The following is a 17440-nucleotide window of genomic DNA, read 5'->3' as shown; positions in this document are numbered from 1 at the left end:
CTTTAGTAGAGTGGGCATATTGCTGTAGTAAATACTGCTAGGCAGTGTCTTAGAGTCCAGAGACTCCACATCTCACTAACACATGGTGTTATTACCAGTCCTTATAAGTGTGGCCAGTCTGATGAGCATATAGTGGTATCTCATTTTGATTTTAATTTGTGTTTCTCTGATAATGAGTGCTTTTCAACACTTTTTAATATATGTATTAACTTTTGGATATCCTCTCATGAAGTGCCTGTCCAAGACTTTTGCCTCCCCCCCATTTTCTTCAACTGGGTTGCCAGTCATTTTTTTTTTTTAACTAGTTCATGGATGTTCTTTATGTGGTCTCAAGATGAGCTGTTTGTTGAATATGTGTATTTGCCATTTTCAGTCTCCTGTGAGTGACCAGAAATTCTTAATTTTAATTCAGTTATGTTATTGGATAATGTTAATCTACAGCTTTGTTGGTCTTGCAAATTTGATTTGGCCCTTCTAAGTATTTTGCTTTTCCATGTATATTTTTAGTTTAGTTATAGAGCGCTTTTTATCTCCATGTAGATTCTAGAATCAACTTTTCAACACATCCTCCCCTGGGATTTTGCTTGAGATTGTATTGGAGCCACAGTTCAGTTTAAGAGAAGGTAACTGCTGCTGCTGTTGCTGCTAAGTCGCTTCAGTCATGTCTGACTCTGTGTGACCCCATAGACGGCAGCCCACCAGGCTCCCCCATCCCTGGGATTCTCCACGCAAGAACACTGGAGTGGGTTGCCATTTCCTTCTCCAGTGCATGAAAGTGAAAAGTGAAAGTGAAGTCACACAATCGTGTCTGACTCTTAGCGACCCCATGGACTGCAGCCCACCAGGCTCCTCCATCCATGGGATTTTCCAAGCAAGAGTATTGGAGTGGGGTGCCATTGCCTTCTCTGGAGAAGGTACTATGTCAGCAATTATGAGTCTTCCAATCCCTGAGAATTGGATGTCTCTTTATTTACATCAGTGTTTCACAACTAGGGTTGATTTTGTCCAGATACTACATTTGGCAATCTGGAGACATTCTGGTTGTCACAGCCTTTGGGAGCAGTGTGTGTAGAGGGAGGCAGTGGCTTGTACTCCTGTCGTCTTGTAGGTAGAGGACAGAGACGCTGCTCAGCATTCTACAACGCATAGGACAGCACCTCCCCAACAAAATTATCTGGCCCCAGATGTTAAGAGTGCCACTGTTGCAAAATGTTGACTTTCTCATTTTCTTTATTGTTGTGAGTTTTTGGCATAGCAGCGTTGTGCATCTTGGGTAGAGTTATCCTTAACTATTAATATTCTGGTGCTATTGTGATTGATAATATTTTAGGTTTCGTTTTGTAATTGTTGCTAGTGTATGTGTGGATAGAGGTGAAAAAGATGTGAGTTCTATCCCTGGGTCAGGAAGATTCCTTGGAACAGGAAATGGCAACCCATTCCAGTATTCTTGCCTGGAAAATTCCATGGACAGAAGAGCCTGGTGGGCTATGGTCCATGGGGTCGCAAGGAGTTGGACACGACTAAGCACACACACATATTTGTATTTGTTGTTTTATATGTCTCTTATGTCCCAGTTGTTTTATATGTATTTTACAAGCTCCCTTGCAGTTTTCTCCTCCTTACACTTTTTTATTGTTGTTGCAGAAACTAGCATCTTTCCTTCTTTGCCACCAGCATTGGTGTTGATGATTCTTGCACTCTTTGAGAACATTTCCAAATCTCCAAGTTTAATCAGTTCATGTAGAAACACATGTGGGGGTCAAGGTTGATTTAGAGGAGCTCGATTAATACATGATCACCTGGATCAGGTGAATGGAACAAGGGACTCTTGTTAGATGAAGTGCTTACGGCACCAGGCTAAGGGCAGCAGGAAGATTCCTGCTTCTCCATCAGTTCATTACCAAGTGGCTAATGCATCTCGGTGGCCTGGGGTTTATGGAGACAGTACCTCAAGGAGGGAAAAATGTTTCTCTTGGGCTGATTTGTCACTTAAATGAGAAGAGGGTATGTGAAGTACTAAGGGCTTGGCTAGGGCACCATGAATCATTAATAGCCTCGGCTCCCAGAAACCTAATTTTAGTCCAGAACAAGAAGCAAATGTAGCAACACTAGGCTCTTGATTAGCTTCTTTCGTTTCTCTCATGGACAGTGGCTGATGTGTGAGCAGGGAGCGGGCAAGGATGGAGGAAGCCGGGCTGCTCAGCTATTGATTGAAGTGTGTCTGTTTCTGAAAGGCGGAGCTCTTGCGTTCCATCACTGATTCGTCTTTGTTGGTTGCCCGCTGTGTGTAAGGCATGACGATGAGGGGGACAAGGCAGAAAATAGCATTCTGGAGAGGACCCTGATTACACAATCCAGATTATAATACTGCGAGATGGGAGTCTGTCATGACAGGTTAAGGGAGAGCCGTGGAGTGGAAAACTGACCTCTGACCTGGCTGGTGCAGAGTTGGGAGGACGGAGCCTGCCCTGCGTGCTCGGGAGGTGTGTTAGAGCTGGTTCATGGCTGTGAGCGCTGGTGTGGGATTCTTCACCCGTCACTAGACCTTCCTAATTCTTGTAGATCTAAGTACCTGTGATGCGGGGGTGGATAGGCTATTCGTCACCGTAGAGTTGGAGTAGCTACCAAGTTGATAGAGGATTAACATTTCAAATAAGAGTTGCTGATCCTCACCCTTGCCCTCAGTATACACCCCCAGTCCAAGAGGAAAATGGATGTGCTTGCCATTTGACCCAGCAATGCTACCTCTAGCAGTTTATTCCAAGAGTAAGTTTAGACTCTCTGCAAAGATACATGTACAGGGATGTTCCTCTGAGCACTGAGTATATGTGTATGTACACATACATATATCCATCTAAATGGCACACTTTTCCTCCCATACATACCCCCAAACACACACATGGTTACATAAGACATAGACTAAATTTCCTACAGGGGATTGACTAAATACATTGTTTGTGACTTTGTTTATAATAAGCATATATTATTTACATAATAACAAAAGCAGGACCATTATTTTTAAGAAGGCTGTTACAATTTGCTTTCCTTTTTAGCGCCGTTTACAGAGATTTGGATTTTTGTACTAATTGTGAATTTGAAGCAGAACGTTTATCCTTATATTCTTTAAATTGGATTGGTACTAGTTTCATCTGGCTTCATATGTATAAAATCGGATAATGACTGTGTCTTATAGCAGGGTGGTGACTGGCTCCATGAGGCATTCTCAAAGTTCTTTGCATGGGATAAGTGAGTTTGGCTTAAGTTATAAAACCTTTTGGTCCACTCTGAAAATAATATTTTATGTGTGGTAACCTTTGAGCATGTTTTGCATTTTAAAAGGAAATATTAATGTCAAATGATATCACTTGTATGTGAAATCTAAAAAAGCAATACAAATGAGCTTATTTACAAAACAGAAATAGACTCACAGACATAGGAAACAAATTTATGGTTACCAAAAAGGAAAATGAATTGGGGGGGGCACGGTGGGTAAATTACAAATTTGGGATTACCGTACATATTGCTGTACATAAAACAGATAACAAGGATCTACTGTAGAGCACAGGGAATGCCGTGTGATATATTCAATGCCTTGTGATAACTTGCAGTGGAAAAGAGTCTGAAAATATATGTAGAACTGGATCACTTTGCTCTGTACCTGAAACATTGTAAATCAACTGTACTTCAGTTTTTAAAATTTATAGAAATTAAAAAAAATAAATGTTAATAATCTTCCTTTGGCCACATTTTCCCAGATATCAGATTGATTTACTAAAGCAACACCTATAATAATATGACCTTGTTCTTGCTTTGAAGAGTCAGGTGAGGGGGAGGTTCTGTAGTGATAGATATGTGAACTTCCTTGCCTTTTTTACTTTATTCTTGGGGTAATTAAATCGACTTGAAGACCTTAACAACTTACATTAAATAATTATTAGGAGTCTGCAGTGATCCTGGTATATCAAATGTTTTTAAAATTTTTACAAGAAAGTAATTTTAATTTTACTTTGTTTTCTTAACAGAAATCATAGCCCGTTAATGAGTTTTGGAGCCAGCTTTGTCAGTTTTTTGGTAAGTTGATGTGGGAAGAGGTTGTGGTGGGAAGGAAGCAAACACCATAATGTCTGTCTTTTAATGGTTACTGGCTGTATAGATACACTCTTGTGGAAAATTGCAGTTTAAAACTGGAATATAACTTTTGCCTATACACCAACACGTATGAGATCAGTTCAGTTCAGTTCAGTCGCTCAGTCGTGTCCAACTCTTTGCGACCCCATGAATCGCAGCACGCCAGGCTTCCCTGTCCATCACCAACTCCCAGAGTTCACTCAAATTCACGTCCATTGAGTCCGTGATGCCATCCAGCCATCTCATCCTCGGTCGTCCCCTTCTCCTCCTGCCCCCAATCCCTCCCAGCATCATAGTCTTTTCCAATGAGTCAACCTTTGCATGAGGTGGCCAAAGTACTGGAGTTTCAGCTTTAGCATCAGTCCTTCCAAATAACACCCAGGACTGAGCTCCTTTAGAATAGACTGGTTGGATCTCCTTGCAGTCTAGGGGACTCTCAAGAGTCTTCTCCCACGCCACAGTTCAAATGCATCAATTCTTCGGCGCTCAGCCTTCTTCACAGTCCAACTCTCACATCCATACATGACCACAGGAAAAACCATAGCCTTGACTAGACAGACCTTTGTTGGCAAAGTAATGTCTCTGCTTTTGAATATGCTATCTAGGTTGGTCATAACTTTCCTTCCAAGGAGTAAGCGTCTTTTAATTTCATGGCTGCAGTCACCATCTGCAGTGATTTTGGAGCCCCAAAAAATAAAGTCTGCCACTGTTTCCCCTGTTTCCCCACCTATTTCCCATGGAGTTATGGGACCAGATGCCATGATCTTAGTTTTCTGAATGTTGAGCTTTCAGCCAACTTTTTCACTCTACTCTTTCACTTTCATCAAGAGGCTTTTAGTTCCTCTTCACTTTCTGCCATAAGGGTGGTGTCATCTGCATATCTGAGGTTATTGATATTTCTCCTGGCAATCTTGATTCCAGCTTGTGCTTCTTCCAGCCCAGCGTTTCTCATGATGTACTCTGCATATAAATTAAACAAGCAAGGTGACAATATACAACCTTGACGTACTCCTTTTCCTATTTGGAACCAGTCTGTTGTTCCATGTCCAGTTCTATGAAATATCCTTCCTTAATTTAAAAAATTAAATGCTTATGTTTTCTAGAGTATTATATTTTTTCCAAGCAAAGTCCTTTTTAAAATAAAAATGTAATTGAAAGATCAGAGGGCTTCCCTGGTGGCTCAGCTGGTAAAGAATCCACCTGCAATGCAGTAGACCTGGGTTCAATCCCCGAGTTGGGAAGATCCCCTGGAGAAGGGAACGGGTACCCACTCCAGTATTCTGGCCTGAAAAATCCCATGGATGGAGGAGCCTGGCAGGTTACAGTCCAAGGGGTCACAAAGAGTCGGACAGGACACTTTCACTTTCCAAAAATTAAAAATGCATTAGAGTTGAAAATAGACTTTGGATAATGAAAGTTTGAAACTAAACTTTTATTAAGTTTATCAAAAGTTTATTATTTATTATTATTTATCAAAAGTTTAAAACTATTGAATAAATGTGGACTGGAAGACAAGTCAATTTTGCAGACAAAGTTTCTCAGTTACTACCGTGTTTTTGAATGTTAGTATTTAGGAATTGAGGGAATAGGTTGCAGTTAGGTTTTAAAGTAAATTGGGCAATGCAGAAAATTGGATGCTTTTGTTTTTCAGAAATACTTATCATACAAACTACTTTCAAACATAATTTTAAAGAAAGTATCTTGTATATAACTGCAAAAAAAAAAAATAGTCCTAAGTAGAGACTGAGAGAAGTAAAGTGGGGAAAGCATTTAGATTCCAGACAGAAAAAACTCACCAAATGGGCGTGTTGTATGCAGCCTTGCAGCACCAGTGACAGGCACCAGACCAACTTCTGGTGACATGGGTTTTCATTCAGACTTCTTTATTCTTATTACCAGGTAATAGAACAAATCTTTTTTAACAATTCTTAAGGCCTACTGTTTGCAGCATAGTTCCAGATCTTAAGGAAAGTGGTACCAGGTGGGGGTCATAAATGGTACCCACCCGTGTAGCAAGGAAGGATGCTAGAGAGACTTGGCAAAAGGCTTGCTGGGTGGGAGGAGGTGAGTGGGGGAGGGAGCCTGTAGCAGGGAGGGAGGCTTGCACAAAGATGGCTAGTGTCTGGTTGGAATGGAAAAGTAGTCTAGAGTCATACAGAGAAGGCCTAGGATACCAGAGTGGGCAGGTTGCATGTGATGGAGGTGGAGAACTAGTCACAGTGAGTTCATCAAGTCCTTCCAAGAACCTGGAGTCCTGTCTCTGCCCCAGTAGCGCATTCATCTCAGAAATCTCAGTTCTTCTGGGGGAAAGTAGCAGGTTTTCAGCAAAGAAGTGATCATTTCTATCCCAGTGTGGCCTGAAAAAGTCTACCAGGATTGGGTGCTCAGAAACTAGCTGTCAGTGGGAATTTTTCACTGGGAACAATAAGAAATGAGTTCTTTATAAATGAATCCATTGGAATTGCTGTCCCTGAAAAGACTGATAGTTTTCAAAGAGTACCTGCTGGCTGATGTTTCATTAGCATTTTTTGCTGTGCTTGATGGACCCAGGGATCCCATGCATGGGTAGAAAGTCTCTATTCTAGACGCTGAATTAAGTGGGCCAATCAGAAATTGTATACAATGATTCTTTTTGTTACTGTGTTTAATAACAAAACCTTGTAGAACAGTAATTGCAAGGACATGTGTTAAGCATGTATTTTTTCATGCTGGTGTAGTGGAGATAATGTTCTTCATATTGAGATTATATTTTTTTCAATGAATAGTGTGTGTGGTAGTATTCTGATTCTTTTGCTAGGAATAAGTCATTTAGATGGCTTTCCCCCCCTCCCTCCTAGTTCGGAGTTGTATTGTGATAAATTGGCCTAAATTTTCAGACACTTGCGATTCATTCATTCTTTCCTTATTTCTTTCTTTGGAAGAATGCCATGATGACATTTGAGGAAGAAAAAATGCAGTTGGCGTGTGATGACTTAAAAACTACAGAAAAGCTGTGTGAAAGTGAAGAGGCTGGAGTAATTGAAACAATCAAGAATAAAATTAAGAAGAATGTAAGTACTGTGTCTTTGGGTTATGAACTATGTGCCTCTTACTTAGAACATTCTTCATTTACTTGGTTTTTGGTGTTTAGAATATGACTGAAGCACCGAGCGAGTCTTACAGCTTTTGATTACGTAAAGCATATTTCTTTCTTTTTTTAATGTGGACCATTTAAAAAGTCTTCATTGACTCTGCCACAACATTGCCTCAGCTTTATGCTTTGGTTTCTTGGTCCCAAGGCATGTGGGATCCTAGCTCTCCAACCAGGGATCGAACCCACAGCCCCTGCATTGGAAAGTGAAGTCCCAAGCACTGGACCACCAGGGAAGTTCCTAAAGCATGTTTCTTAAAGCAGTAGAATCCCCCTTAGTCATTAGAACTTTTCAGTGCATATTCTCTTGGTATCTTAACATTATCTTCTTCCACAGTTGGCTCTGTGGCCAGGACGATTGTCATGACGCTTTCATATATGTGTTTCATGTTTTGCACTTTGGCATAATTCAGGAATTTAGCTACTACCTCCTTTTCCCCAGGCCTTCCCGGTCTTGGGTAATAAAATAGTCACAATGACATCATAATCCACTTGTCCTCTTTTTTTTCTTTCAATTTTCAGTGCAAAAGGGCTAGACTTTAGAGAGGTGTCCTCCTACCCCTGATGTTTCTGGAGCACCCAGGGGTCTCACACGTGTCACATGTTTAGCTGACAAACCAGCCTGTTAGTTTCAGACAGCAAGAGCCACTTGTCTTTTCTGCTCCCTTACGTCGCTCCAGGTGGCTTCACCTCTGCTCTGGCTTCTGGGGTCTCCCATGAGGAAGCCATAGATGGGCCCAGAGTACCGTTTCCTGTGGCTGCAGAAGGGCCAGAGTTCTCGATTCCTCTCTCTCCAAACCCTATATCAGTCAGTGACCAAGTCTCGTTGCCTCTTTCTTAAATACGTCCTGAGTTCATCTCCTTTCCTTGCTAGTTTCCTAGGCTAGCCAACAGTCTCCACTTGCCTAAGACAACCCTCACTGGCGTTTCTGCCTCCAGTCTTACTGTTCTCTAATTTGTTTTCCAAAGTACAGTCACTGAGATGCAAATTACATGTTGCTGATTTCGTTTTCAGTGTCCCTGCCCCCTCCCCCCGACCACTGCCATCACACTAAAACCCAGACTTCTTTATGTGGCATTGACTTTTCGTCTCCGTAGAATTTTTGTATCCCTCTTGACCTGGTTCCTGTCTTCTTTAGTTCTTCCTCGATGTCATTTTCTCCAAAGACACATATACTTAGTCCTAAGTCCTGTTCATGTGTCTCCTACAGGTTCCCATAGTTCCCTGTACTTCATCCTTCAGAGCATTTGCTACATTATATGGTCATGAGTGTGCCTTCATTAGACTGTAAGCCTATTTACGTGTCTGTCCTGAGCATCTAGTACCATGCCCATCACATAGGTTAGTAATCAACATTAGTAATGGGTCCTAATGCAATTTAAAAAGCATTATCACATGGGGTAGAGTATCTCACTAGCCCTTCCAGCAGCCCTGCAGAGTAGATGTTATTATAAGCAAAGAAAACAGAGGCATCAATAGATTGACGTTTTCTTGAGCAAACAAAGTAATAGGTGCTGGAAGTAGGACCAGGAACAACAGGGACCATGGGTGAATTCTACTAATCTAGAAAAAAGAGAAGCCAGCCATTTTGTCACATATACTCGGCATACTTTTGTCATGCTTGCAAAAGGCTGTCATTTCTCATATCATCCTGAAAGCATATGAAAACTATTTAACCTGTTTCGTTCAAGTTTACCTTATGTTAAGAAGGCACTGTTCTATTTCAGAGTGAATTTTCTTCATTTAGCATTCATAAAACCAAAATCTTACTAAAAAATAGGGTTTTAGGTAGTCATCTTTAGAGGGTATCGACTAAAATTTCAAGTGCAGTTTGTGATTCATTCAAAGCTAATTTTTAATTGAGAGTGTTTTCTCCTCAACTAACGTTATAATCAGGTTCCAACCCTCACATCTCAGTCGCATGCACCAAAGGAATGAACCCTAATATGGGTCCTTCCTGAAGGCAGATGACTGTCAAGTGGCTTTTCACATTATTTACCTGGGGTGGTGTTTTATGCCTTTAGTAATTTTTTTTTTAATAAATAACTTTGTTGTTTTTGTTCCTGTTGTTCAGTTGCTAAGTCATGCACAACTCTTTGTGAGCCCATGGACTGTAGCACGCCAGGCTCCTCCGTCCTCCACTCTCTGGGAGCTTACTCAAATTCAAGTCATTTGAGTTGGAGATGTTATCCTACTATCTCATCCTCTGCTGTGCCTTTTTCTTGTTGCCTTCAACCTTTCCCAGCATTAGAGTCTTTTCCAGTCAGTTGGCTCTTTGCATCAAGTAGCTAAAGTATTGGAACCTCGGCTTCAGCATCAGTCCTTCCAATGAACACCCAGGACTGATCTCCTTTAGGATACACTGGTTGGATCTCCTTGCAGTCTGAGGGACTCTCAAGAGTCTTCTCCCACATCACAGTTCAAAAGCATCAATTCTTAGGCACTAAGCCTTCTTTATGGTCTTGCTTTCACTGTACATGACTCCTGGAAAAACCGTAGCTTTGGCTAGGTGGACCTTTTGTCAGCAAAGTGATGTCTCTGCTTTTTAATACACTGTCTAGACAGGGAGGCCTGGCGTGCTGTGATTCATGGGGTCGCAAAGAGTCGGACATGACTGAGCAACTGAACTGAACTAGGTTTTTAACTTATATATATACAACTTACATAATGTAATAACTTTTTAACTTACATTGTTTTGAAAATGGTAAGACACTAAAGTTTTGTGTGGGCTTTCATGTTCCCCATGAAGTGTTTCTATTATTGAGAATATTTGTCTTTTAGTTACAAGGCTCTTTGAGTTACAGCATTGTGTTGATAACAAAATAAAGCTAGGCTTAATGGAGGAAGCTAGAACTCCCAGGCTCAGAGTGTTGTGTAAATTTGGTCTTGGATTTTAGTGACAACTGTTCCATACTTCCTATGTGAAGTTATTCCACCCAGTAAAGTAATAGTTTTTTTGGAAAGAGTGTTGTTGTTCTTGGGTGTGATTTATCCGTGTGTACTTTCTTCCCACCAAACAGGTTGATGTCCGAAAATCTACCCCCTCTATGGTTGATCGGCTTCAGAGGCAGATAATCATAGCTGACTGTCAAGTTTACCTGGCTGTGCTCTCGTTTGTAAAGCAAGAATTGTCAGGTATGCTAAAGCATTGTTTTTTTAACAGTTTTTGCTATTCAGTGGACACAATTGGTAATACCCCACACTTTTTTTTAGAACGCCTTGTATTTCAGTCTTTGGAAACATGTGGCACCTGTTTGGGGTGTGATTTTGGTTTATTACTTGAGAAATTGATACCATGAGGGCTTAAGGTGAATTTAGTGGAATAGTTTTAGTTCCAAAATCGTTTTCATCCTCTTGTCTGCAGCTAGTCTGTCATACTTAGAGATATTACCTGTGCCTTAGATAGAGTGATAAATTGGCAGGTTTTTTTGGTGTGTGGGTGGGAATCAAGCTGCGATAATCACCCTTGAAAGTGAAATATAACCAGTTTGTTTCTCAGAAAATTGTTATTGAAAGCCTGAGCATGGACTAAAGATTTCCTAACATACTTGAATGACCAACATTTTAACAACCCTTAATGAGGAATATAAACTGATTCTTATTAAGTTTGCCCAAGACAAATTTTGTACAAGGATTTTGTAGCTTTGATATCTTCAGTGGTGTAGATTGGAATGGAGGCTCTCAAGAGTTCACTGTACGATTAACTCTGATACTAGTTCTTCCTCTTATGTGGTTTTATATCTCTGTTGCTGACGGCAGATATCTCACTCTTTGGAAGCTAGGGTCTACTTGAAAAAAATGAGTGTTCAATAAGGAAATCAACTATAAATCACAATGAGAAAAGCATTTTCTTCCAAACCCGAAGTGAAGAAGGGTTTGTTGCTGCCAAGTCATGACATACACGTTTCTTGATCTGGACTACTGGCAGCCAATTTCCTTTTCTTTCTTCTCTGTCTCCATCTCATGCTTGAGGATGGTATGTTTCTCTTTGGCTCAAGTAAAAAGGATTTAACTTTTATTGTGACCTCCTAAATGTGGACTTTCTAGAAATTATCTTTGTGGGCTTAAAAAAAATTCAGAACCTAAAAGTTGACAGCTCTTTTATTCAGTAGGAATTTTTAGGCCTTCAAGCCGAGGAGATAGTGTCTCAAGTAATTCTGAGAAAACTGCTCCAAGGAGTTGAAGGAGGAGTCAGGTTATATAGAAGTTTTGCAACAAAGAGCAGGTAGTGTGAACATCAAAAAATGATTGTTGATTAAAGGAAACCAGATAACCCAAGTTAAGGGATTAAATGCTTTTCTATATATGGGAAGATACAAGAGTCTGGGCTCACTGAAATCATTCTGTTGATATGCACCTCAGCTATCTGGGGCCAGTATCCTGTTCTCACCTCCTGAGCTTCCTCAGGGCTCCCTGTAGTGAGTGGCTGTGGTCTGATGACTGCTAGAGGGCAGGTATTCTTTCCTTCCTGAGTTGCCTCAGGACTCACCAGCTTACCATTTGTGCTGGAGAGGCAGGGAGGCTGGGGAGGGAGACAGGTTCTTCCATACCACCCGAGGAAGGAATCTGCACTGTTACTTGGAGGTGATGCTGCAGAACAGCCAAGTGTCTAAAGTACAGGTGTAATAAGGTTTAGCCAAGAGCACTCCAGTGGTTTCATAGAGACTGCCAGTGGTGGTTCAGGAATGCGGTAGAGGATTTGACACTACCTGTGGGATAAGTTGGATTCAGATGGTGCTTGCATTTATTTCCTGATACTAGGAAAGAATGAAGGCAAAAGGAGAAGGGGTCAGCTGAGGATGAGATGGTTACATAGCATCACTGACTCAATAGACATGAGTTTGGGCAAACTCCAGGAGATAGTGAAGGACAGGGAAGCTTGGGGTGCTGCAGTCCATGGGGTCGCAGAGACAGACCCGACTGAGCAACTGAACAGCAGCAAAGATGCTGCGCCCTCACTACTGTGTGGTTGACTCTATTTAATGAACAAAATAATACATGGTTCTTGCCATCCAGACTAGTAAAGTGAAAGTGTTGGTCACTCAGTCATATCTGACTCTGCGACCCCAGGGACTGTGGTCACTAGGCTCCTCTGACCATGGAATTCTCCAGGCAAGAATATTGGAGTGGGTAGCCATTCCCTTCTCCAGGGATCTTCCTGACCCAGGGATTGAACCAGGGTCTCCTGCATTGCAGGCAAATTCTTTACCAACTAAGCTACCCAGGAAGCCCCGAAACAGACCTCAAACAAGGAATTTAAGCCCTGTGAAGAAAAACCAGTTGTCATGGTGGATAATAGTTTGTTTTTTTTTTTTTCAAGTCATTCTTCAATATATTTATTATTAGTGTAGGAAAATGATTTCAAATGCTTTTTTTTTTTTTCATGCTTCTCTTTATAGCATATATAAAAGGTGGGTGGATCCTTAGGAAAGCCTGGAAGATTTACAATAAATGCTATCTGGACATCAACGCTCTTCAGGAGTTGTATCAGAAGAAGCTAGCAGAAGAGGCTTTGACTTCTGACGCTGCAAATGATAACCACATTGTGGCTGAAGGGGTGTCTGAGGAGTCTCTGAACAGACTGAAAGGTGCTGTGAGCTTTGGATACGGCCTTTTTCACCTTTGCATATCCATGGTGCCCCCAAACCTGCTCAAAATCATCAACCTGCTGGGTTTTCCTGGAGACCGCCTGCAGGGGCTTTCTTCACTGATGTATGCAAGCGAAAGTAAGGACATGAAGGCCCCTTTAGCTACGTGAGTAGCTATATTGCAATGCTTTGGTAGATAATATAGTTGAAAGTAAGTAAGCAACCATCAAAACCTTTATGGGAAACTTCAGGTAAAATCAGTGCTTGGTTGGTTGACATGTTGCCATGCCTTTTATGTTTCAATGGAATGCCAAGGACCGTGTTTTTGGTGATGTTAAGGAGTTAACTTTGGAAAACAGAGAGAAGGAAATGGCAACCCACTCCAGTATTCTTGCCTGAAGAATTCCATGGACAGAGGAGTCTGGTGGGCTACAGTCCATGGGGTTGCAAAGAGTCAGACATGAGTGAGTGACTAACTTTCTTTTGGAGAACAGAGCACTGTTCTTAAGTCCCATGAGTCCTGTATTTAATTTTTATTTATTCATTTTTTAATTTTTGTGAAAAGTCCCTCTTCTTCACCATTTTCTTTTCAAAATTTATTTTACTTTTTTGATGAGTCCTGTATTTTAAGCAGGCAAAGTGATCATGATTTATAAGCATTTAAAAGCAGTGACCCTGACCAGTCACTGAGATTCATAATCCTGATTTTGGATTTCAGAGGATATAAATTTCATAAGGCTGTTCTGTGATTCTGAAATCTCTCATATCCTCATGTTGGATAATTTTTCTTGAGGACTCTAGTTGGTCCATTGGTCTCTTACTGTGGCCTGGATAGTCTGTGCTGTTCAACTAAATTGAGTTATATGGTATTGTTCAGACTTGAATTATAATTATTTAAATAGAAAAATGTGAAGAAGCTGATATAACCATCCAGAGCAAGGATTTATCCATTTCATCATCAATTAAAAATTGTATTTTTTTTTTCAATCTGGTAAATGTCACCGACTCTATGGCCATGAGTTTGAGTAAGCTTCGGGAGTTGGTGAAAGACAGGGAAGCCTGGCATGCTGCAGTCCATGGGGTCACAGAGAGTCGGACATGACTGCGTGACTGAACTGAACTAAAACATCTCCTACTATTTGCAGTTTGAATGATTTTATGAAATACTGTTTGTGCTTTGATATTGCACCACTTGTCAGAATTTTTCCAAAAGATGTTGGTATCACAGAGAACCTTAGTGAGCTAGATTTCTGCTTACGTCAGTATTGAGGAATTTGGATGTCTACTCCTAATTGTTTGGTAGCGACTGTAAAAAGGTCATTCCTTTTTTCTTGTAAAAATATTCATGCCTTCCCAAACTCATTATATTATACTAACAGTGGTCCTTCATTAATTTGACTTAGCAGGTTTATAACTTGTGATAATATGTCTTTTTAAAAGACATTTTCTGAGAAAGGAATGAACTGAATTAAAAATAATGTGAATTAGTCTGATCTCCAGAAAAGGATCAAATTTATGCACACTGGAAGCATATATTTACATAAAAACATTTGTTGTGTTGGTTACACGATTTTTGTCTTTTAAAGCCGATCCCAGTGACTCTGTTTTGTTTACCTAGTTTAACATGGCCTTTTTCTTGCAAGGGACAAGTTTGAAGTGAGAGAATTTTAAGTAACTTATTTGTTTGGTTTTCAAAGGCAGAGAAAGGGCCCTTCTTCTATTCCTGTAACTTATTTTTACTTAATTTGGTGTAATTTTGATTATGGTTCCTGTATTTAAATTCAGGGTGTGAGGCTTACTTACAGTCTAACTTTTGTGAACACAAGGGAAAACAAACGCTTTCCTTTTGTAAAAAGTAATGTGGAAAGTAATTATAAGGGGACAGTAAATTCATGATCACCAGTCACCGTCTCTAATTTATGCATTGATGAGTACAGAGTAGAATTCAGAGATTTACATTAATGATGCCTTCAGCAGTCCGTCTAGAAGCCTTAGAAGAACTGCGTGCTCCTGTCACCTTATTCTCCTCCCCTGACGGGAGTATGCTGATTTATACATTGTGCTTGAAAGTCGTGGTTTTCCAAATATGGATCGACATAACACGGGGAAAGATACAGAGTTTTACTTACTCAGGGACTGCTTAGCGAGTTTTCTGGAAGAAGCGTGTATGGGAGGAGCACAGGCTGCTTATTTTCGAGATTGGAAACACTGGCAGCAAAGTGCGCGTCTCTCACGGGTTCTGTCCCTCTTCTTCAGATTAGCGCTGCTCTGGTATCATACTGTGGTCCGCCCATTTTTTGCCTTGGATGGCAGTGATAACAAAGCCGGCCTGGATGAAGCGAAGGAAATTCTTCTCAAAAAAGAAGCTGCTTATCCAAACTCTTCCCTCTTTATGTTTTTCAAGGGACGCATACAACGACTAGAGGTACTGTGCCTTCTCCAGCTTTTTAAAAATAAAGCCTCTGTTGCTTGAATCTCTAACTGTCATTCAGAAGGGGCTAGTTCCTAAGGAGCCAGAATGTCACAGGGCTGACATTTTGCGTCTTGCGTTCATCATCGCTGTGGGAGCCTCTTCAAGGAACCTGGAGTGTTTATTCAGTTCCCTTCTGTCCGTAGCTATGGGTGAAGCAGGGCCGGGATCCCTCAGAGGTAAGACAAGATGCTGTGCCCTGAGCTGAAGACACGGGAGCCCTTGTGAATGTCTTAGTTAAAATACTAGGTTGGCTAAAACATTTGTTCGGGTTTTCCCATAAGATGTTACGTGAAAAATCCGAACAAGCTTTTAGACCAACCCAATACGATATTCTTTCCTTCTCTGGAGTTACCAATAGTCTATTTCCAAATGTTCATCCTGGCTGACAGTTGATTCATGCTCATGTTATTGCCTGAAATGTCAAGGACAGCAAAGACTCTGAAACAGTAGTAGTCCATATTACTTTTTCATGCGCTTCATGTGGCTAGGTCCTATGCCAGGGGCTTTCACACACACCATCCCATTTAATCCTCAGAACAAGCCCAGGACAGAGAGAAAGATCCCCTGCATTTTACAGGGAAGGTCAACAGGGTTCTGAACAGGCTTCATGTGACCTCTGAGCTCACCCAGCGAGCTAGGCTAGGCTTTCTCATTCCAGAAACACCACATACCCTGGCCTTTGAGGGAGTTCTGCTTCTCTCTGCACCTCTTTTTTTTTTTTTTTTTTTGGTGGCTTCCCAGGTGGCTCAGTGATAAAGAATCTGCCTGCTAATGCAGAAGATATAAGAGACACGGTTCAGTCTCTGGGTTGGGAAGATCCCCTGGAGAAGGAAATGGCAACCCACTGGAGATTCCCATCGATAGAGGAGCCTGGCGGGCTACAGTTCATGAGGTTGCAAAGAGTCAGACATAACTGAGTGTGTCTGAGTACTAGTATGTGCCCCTAATTGTACACAGTCATCTACAGGAAGAATATACCATCTCAGTGCCTGCCTACCAGTACCTGCACCTCTTTTTTTATGTCAGCTTGCTTGAGGGCACAAGGAACTGAAGAAAAATGAAAATCTTTTTTTAAAAATGTATTTATTTTTAACTGAAGGATAATTGCTGTACAGTGCTGTGTTGGTGTTTTCCATACAACAGCGTGAATCAGCCATAGGTATACAGATGTCCCCTCCCTCCTGAATCTCCCTCCCACCTCCCACCACATCCCACCCCTCTAGGTCATCACAGAGCACCAAGCTGAACTCCTTGAGTCATATAGCAGCGCCCCACTAGCTGTTTTGCATACAGTAATGTATATATTTCAGTGCCAGTCTCTCAAAGTTTCTCTTTGCCGCACTGCGTCCATAAGTCTGCTCTCTATGTCAGAGTCTCTATTCCTGGCCTGCAAATAGGTTCATCAGTATCATTTTTCTGGATTCCATATATATGCATTGATATGATATTTGCTTGTCTGGTTTCACTCGGTATAACATCGACCTCACTAGAACTGACTCACACGAATTCGTTTTTATGACTGAGTAATATTTCACTGTATTTATGTATCACAACTTCTTTATCCATTCATCTGCCAGTGGACATTTAGGTTGCTTCCGTGTCCTGGCTGTTGCAAATAGTGCTGCAATGAATGTTGGGGTACATGTATCTTTTTTAATTACGGTAAAATGAAAATCTTTGTAAGAACTGAATCACGCATGTGAAAGAAGGTGACTGTTAACACGATGTTCCACCCACATGCTCACTAGCAGCTACTAGTGCATTAGTGTGAGGTGTAATAACCTCTGCCCTCAGTTAACCAGGCATCCACAACATAATCCATGCTAGAAGTCAGCCCCCTTCCCCCCGAAAAAAAGCCCACACGTGCTTGTGAAGATGTTTGCCTAGGAGTGTTTTCATAAGCACAGGAAGTGATTTTTTCACTAATTTCTTGTTGGCAGTAGAGGGTATGTTACTTCCCCAATAATGTCTCTCCTCAATGAAGTGTCTCCTTAAATCGAAGGACGCCTTACGTTTATATATGGAATCATATTTTAAAGATTATACTAATATTTACAACTGAAACACTAAAACCTCCCCAGGATCAGACTTACGTAAACCCATGTCCAAGTCATTTTTCT

General features: G+C 41.1%; 1 protein-coding gene across 2 annotated transcripts in view; it reads left to right on the top strand.

Annotated features, from left to right (window-relative positions):
- Positions 1 to 17440, top strand: part of TTC39C (tetratricopeptide repeat domain 39C) — a 100811-nt gene that overhangs the window by 39806 nt on the left and 43565 nt on the right. Inside the window, exons 2-6 of one of the 2 annotated variants that reach the window (XM_069569007.1) lie at positions 4023 to 4071; positions 7050 to 7178; positions 10280 to 10394; positions 12659 to 13013; positions 15104 to 15272. In XM_069569007.1, the coding sequence (XP_069425108.1) occupies positions 4023 to 4071; positions 7050 to 7178; positions 10280 to 10394; positions 12659 to 13013; positions 15104 to 15272 (817 nt within the window). The remainder of the gene's footprint in view (positions 1 to 4022; positions 4072 to 7049; positions 7179 to 10279; positions 10395 to 12658; positions 13014 to 15103; positions 15273 to 17440) is intronic. The other variant, XM_069569009.1, reaches the window with a different exon arrangement.

Source organism: Ovis canadensis, chromosome 23 (genome assembly GCF_042477335.2).
Source record: "Ovis canadensis isolate MfBH-ARS-UI-01 breed Bighorn chromosome 23, ARS-UI_OviCan_v2, whole genome shotgun sequence".
Taxonomy (NCBI): domain Eukaryota; kingdom Metazoa; phylum Chordata; class Mammalia; order Artiodactyla; family Bovidae; genus Ovis; species Ovis canadensis.
This window is presented reverse-complemented; position numbering and strand designations above follow the sequence as displayed.